Source organism: Lotus japonicus, chromosome 5 (genome assembly GCF_012489685.1).
Source record: "Lotus japonicus ecotype B-129 chromosome 5, LjGifu_v1.2".
NCBI lineage: Eukaryota > Viridiplantae > Streptophyta > Magnoliopsida > Fabales > Fabaceae > Lotus > Lotus japonicus.
This window is the reverse complement of record NC_080045.1, coordinates 45,987,176-45,992,924: the sequence shown is the minus strand read 5'-3', so window position 1 is coordinate 45,992,924 and position 5,749 is coordinate 45,987,176. Positions and strand designations below refer to the sequence as shown.

General features: G+C 35.4%; 1 protein-coding gene across 1 annotated transcript; it reads right to left on the bottom strand.

Moving 5' to 3' along the window:
- Nucleotides 1–2,017: 2,017 nt before the first annotated feature.
- Nucleotides 2,018–3,139, bottom strand: LOC130721351 (ethylene-response factor C3-like). The gene has a single exon (XM_057572131.1). It carries the CDS (start codon nucleotides 3,038–3,040, stop codon nucleotides 2,270–2,272), a length of 771 nt encoding a protein of 256 aa, XP_057428114.1. The 5' UTR covers nucleotides 3,041–3,139; the 3' UTR covers nucleotides 2,018–2,269.
- Nucleotides 3,140–5,749: the final 2,610 nt, after the last annotated feature.

Here is a 5,749-nt window from a genome sequence, read left to right as displayed (position 1 = left end):
CCTTGATTTGTATTGGGTAGCATCATAGAGAATTGAATAATAGTGTTAATCAACATCTTAAAACTGTGAAAGCTCAATAAATGTGAGGGGCATAAATGGAAAATAAAAATAAATGTTTCTCAAACTTTGTAAAGGTCTTATATAAAGGAATACCAACAAATTTATTTTACGTCTTATAAATAGGAACGAATGAGTAAATAGTTCTCAAAAGTCAAAGTGAATGGATTCATTTTAATTTAAAATAGAATTTTAACATTTTTTAATATTAGTAAATTGAGAAATGCAGTTTAGTTCCACACTTCCAAGGGCTCCTACCCACCTCAAGAGAGGATGCAAGATGACTCACAGATTTAGAGAGGTTGCCCACAATATTTTTTTTCCTGATTTTTGAAACTGGTACCAAAAAGTTGAGTTCATTTCTTATTAAAGAAAAGTGACTTTAATCATTCCCCTACGATGGAAAAGATAAAAGGCTTAAATAAGTTTTTGGTCCCTAACCTTTACCAAATGCTTGGTTTTCCTTCCTCACCGTAACAAAGGTGGGTTTTAGTCCCTAACTTTTGCCAAAATATTTGGTTTTCATCCCTCCGGAGTTCTCAGTCAACGCCGGAGCTCCGGTGGCCCATGTGGCATTGCCACATCAGATTAATGAACATGATGTGAAAATTTTTTTATTTCCAATTAAAATATCAAAAAAAACATAATAAAAAAAAAGCATAATCAAATAAAAAACTCTCATCCTCCTCCTCTTCTTCTTCTCCTCCTCACCTCAAAACCCCATAGCCAAAAGCTTAAACTCAGAATAAGAATAGTGCCAACAATCAAAAACCAAACAACACCACGAAAATTACAACCCAATAATCATAACCTACCCCGAAACACTATAGAGCACACACACACAACTAGATTCCGAGCGAGCCAAGTTGCCGGCAAAGACTCGCCGGAGAAGACGGTGGCCGATCATCAAATTGATTTAGGGGTTTTGAAGCTGGCTTCAAAGGGATTTCAGTCGTGATGTCGGTTTCACCATTAGCTCATCCATCTCGCCGGATCTCACCGGAAAATAGGAGAGGAGTTAACACTGGTGGCTCCTTTTTGCTGTCTTTTCCACGGTTGGTGGTGACAGCTTCACGGTCATGAAGAGAATCCCACGGTGGTGCCGGTCGTGCTCGCGACTGCTGGACCTGTCACGTGATGGTGGTGCCTGTGGCTCTGGAGTTCGCTGAATAGAGGAGGAGGGCGACGGTGGTGGCTGGAAACAGATCAACTCGTTATGATGGGGTGGTAGCTTTCGAGTGGAAGAGGAAGAAGCGGTGGTGTTCAGGTGCTTGGTTGAAGCAGAAGGAGAAAATGGTGATGGTGAGAAAGAGAGGTAACAGAGATAACGTGTGAGAGAGAATGAACATATGAATTTAATTAGGTTAGTAAATTAGGTTTTAATTAGTTAGGCTAATTTCCTATTTTAATTTATATGAAAAAAAAATTTAATACTGGCCTCATTAATCCCATGTGGCCATGCCACATGGGCCACCGGAGCTCCGGCGTTAATTCAGAGCTCTGGAGGGACCAAAACCAAATCTTTTGGCAAAGGTTAGGGACTAAAACCCACCTTTGCTCCGGCGAGGGATGAAAACCAAGCATTTAGTAAAGGTTAGGGACCAAAAACTTATTTAAGCCAAAGATAAATGCAGGAGCGCTGCGTTTACATCTTCCACTATTTTTTTTTTATAAGCACATCTTCCACGTACTATTGAGTCTCACTAATTCATTTTTATATCAAACATAATATTTTATTAGAAATAAATTTTAAATGGTCAAAGATGATGCAGGTTAAAAATTCTACAACCAAAATCTAAATCCTCGTCCAAGATTTCTGTGAACGCAATAGCATCTATAGACATTCAACAACAATAATTGTTTGGGTAATTTTTCCTTCAGGGCCAATTTTTATATTGGACCCTCTAATCTTCTCTCTAATTACATTTGGAGGAAGCTGGAAGAAATTCCTTAAGGAAGATGATGAAAAAGATATTAATAGAAAGAAATGAGTGGATTAAAATCATTTGAGTTTAAATGGTGTCTCATTTCTTGTATCACCAATGAAATCCTGCTAACTCAATTAAAAATGAATCTTGTATAATTATAATTTTATATTCATGCACTTTTAATTGACGTGATGCACTTTCATTTCATTGGGAGATCTTAATCCGGAAACGGAATAGAAAGAATTTACCATGAAAGAATAACCAAATTCAACACTACGGAGGAGCTAGCTACCAAATGGGATTTCTTGAGAAGAAGTCAAGCTCAAGAGTTGGTCAAGATATTCAGAACCCAAATCCTCCAAAACTATAACATTTGTGGAGAGATTAATCTCCAACTGCATTGTTTCTTCCCTTTTAGCCCTTTTGTGACTTGTTGCCTTATTGGACTTGGACTTTCTTCTCATGGTGTGGTTTCTCTTGAGTGCCAACACAGGAGAGGAACCATCTTCGCAAGGCTTGTTAGCCATGTCTTGCAGTGACTCCCTCACCACTTCCTCGGGGAAATTCAGCACTGCCATGGAACCTCTCGTGGACAAAGCCGCTTGGTCATAAGCTAGAGCCGCTGCTTCAGCCGTGTCGAACGTGCCAATCCACACTCGAACACCGTTTCTCGTGGAGTCTCTTATTTCGGCTGCGAATTTCCCCCATGGCCTTCTCCTCACTCCCCTGAATGGCCTCTTCGTAATTTCCTCCTTAGGCGGCGGTGATGGCGGCGGCGGCGGTGATGATGATGTGTGTGGTTCTAATTTGACTTGTTCGGTTTGAGTTGAATTGGACGAGACTTCTTGTGTTGTTGATGATGATGATTCAGTGAGGCTAAGCTGAGATCCTGAAGTGTTGGAATCCGAAGATGATTCAATGAAGGGAAGAAGTGTGTTGTTGTCTTCATTGAAGAAAAAGAAATCTTCCCAAGAGAAAGATTCAGAAGAAAAAGAAGGATTTGAAAAGGAGGAGTTAAGGTTTTGGTGTTGAAAGAAAGAAGAATCAAAATCCATGTCTTAGAATTAATCAAAGTAGTGGAGATACCAAATTCAGCTGTTTTTGGTATAAGCACTTTTTCTGTGGGAGTTAGAATAGATTTGGGGTGCTTTCCAGCTTTATATACCCACATAGAAAGGGAAAAACATGACGACCAAGAATTGATAGATAATAGATAGAATCAATAATTGTTTATAATATAGTGGAGTTGAGATTATTGGTGAAGGAGGATGGATGTGTTTGGATTTAATTTTTATTATTGAAATGTACTATGAAAGGAAGGGGGAAAATAACTAGAGGTAGTTTGTAAATAGCAATTTGCAATACTAAAAAAAGTGAGGAAAGTAGCATCACTAGAACGGGCACGTGAGTCAAAGAAACATTATAGAAACGTGGGCAACTCCAAATGAATCGAAGGTTCGATCGGAACAAAAGGGTAGGCGACTCCTCCACATAAGCTAAATTCAATACATTTGTTCATTCAAACAACATGAAACCCTAGCTAAGATTTGGCGTCTATGTTTGTGTCACTTCTAAGCTTTATTTATTATTGGTTTGCCTTACGGATCTGATATTTAGATTTTTGGCAACCAAGGGCTAATGGTTGGTAAGTTGGATATAGCTAAAGCCTATGACAGGGTGGAATGAGAGTTTCTCTATGATACTTTATTTCGAGTTTTCCCTTGTTTTGGATTGATTTGATTAATGTGCTATGTAATTTTGGTATCATTTTCAAATATGCTAAATGGTAAGTCTACTTCTAGTTTTATTCTCATAGGAGGCTCCGACAAAGGGTCCTGTTAGCTTAAAAGGGGCTTGGAAACTTCAACTAGGCATGATTAAAATAGCTCGGATAGCACCAGTAATTTCTCACTTATTTTTTGCAGATGGTAGTATTATTTTTTTTCTAGGACTATTCCAGAGGAGGCATAGGCCATTGGAGAGATCCTGAAGTCCTACAAAATGTCTTCTAGTCAAATGGTTAATTTTTACAAGTTTCAGTTTTACAAAGCTGAAATGTGTCAGATTAGCTCAAGCAGCTATTGAGGGTAAGGCGGTAGAGATCTTTGACAAATATTTGGGGTTGCCTAAATCATTAGCAAATCGAAAACCCAAATTTTCAAATATCATGTTACTATAACTTTAAAATTAGATTAAAATTTACCAATTTATACTACTTATGTTACAGAAAGAGCCTTAGATATTTAACAATCTATCGAGTATATAATATTTTTTTTTAATTTTTATTTGAGGAATTCTTTTATTGGTACAATTATTTGATAAAAATATAGCAAGAAGCTTTTTAAACATTTCCAATAAAATTATATTTTAGAGCAATTTTTTTTTAATATTAGTAACCATGTGTTTATGCTTGTGAGGTTGCTATCGAGGTGTTTTTGGGTATTTTATGTTTGAATTGAGTCTATACCGATTTAATAACTTGGTTCGGTTACTATACTCATGTTGAGAGTGGATATTTCTCAATTCTATCAATATATTTTGCTTTAAAAAAAAAGTAAAAGAGGTATTTTTTCTCAATAAGATACTTATTAATTAATGAGGCTCATAGATTCCCTTATTATCAAAGGCTAATATTTTTACCCCTACAGTGAGTGCTCTTTAATTTAATTCCAGTTCAAACTTCCTTTGTCTTATATCATGATATCATGATACTATGCTTTCGTCCTATTGTTTTAGCTGTTACATCAGCCGCCGGCGTGCCCTCGTTTTCTTCCTATTAAAGGACATCTGACATGACTAACGGTTTTTTTCTTCTGATTTTTAGAACGAAATTAGTTTATCCAAAATAATACATATTCAAAATTGAAACAATCATATATCCACAAAATGAGATACAGTAGTTAATAGTCTTTGAAACAAGTTTAATTAACAAAGGATCTCCCTCCCAATAACCAAAAGAAAAGGTGTAACAAAGCAGGGAAAAAAGTCATGTCTCGTTTTAATGATATTACTACTCATCCTTATTAAACTCTCAACTTTGAAGAAAAAAATTTATTCATATATATTTGTCCACTTAGCATTTCAATAAAGCATTAAATGATATTTTTCCTAATTGTGTCCTTGTAAAAACAATAAATGAAAAAGATTAAACACATTTTAAAGGATAAAATAGAAAAATTAATTTTCTAAAAATTAACAAAATTAATTTTCTAAAAATTAACAAAATTAATTAAACCGTATAAGTGTTTCTTATCTCTCCGGACGAAAGGGAGGTATTAGAAAATAGTACTAACAGAAGAATGCACACAATTGCTTTGAATTGAATGATTTTTACTTTTTAAATTTGGGCTTTTGTGACCAACTTGCAATAAAGTAATCCTCCACTTGCTTGATATCATAAATGTATGCAATTATTTGTCGAAAGGAAGAAGATACATGCATCTATGCATAATGCATCTCTGTTCTCTGCAGCTTGTCGTGACCCCAAACATATTTGATATTTGCTTTTGATAATGAAAATCTATTTACTTTTTTTTGGCATATTTGGTAAATTCTTTCTGTTTAATTTGTAAAATATAGATTTTATAATTTTACTGTTAGAATAATACGACATAACATTGATCATGCAAAAGCCTAAACTTAAAATTGTCTCATTATATTAAATAGTTTTTATAATTAAATGAAGAAGTATAATATTTGATAATACTTGAGATGAGAGAGAAAGAAGAGAAAGAAGCAGGGGAGAGAGCGAGCGGGCTAGTTAG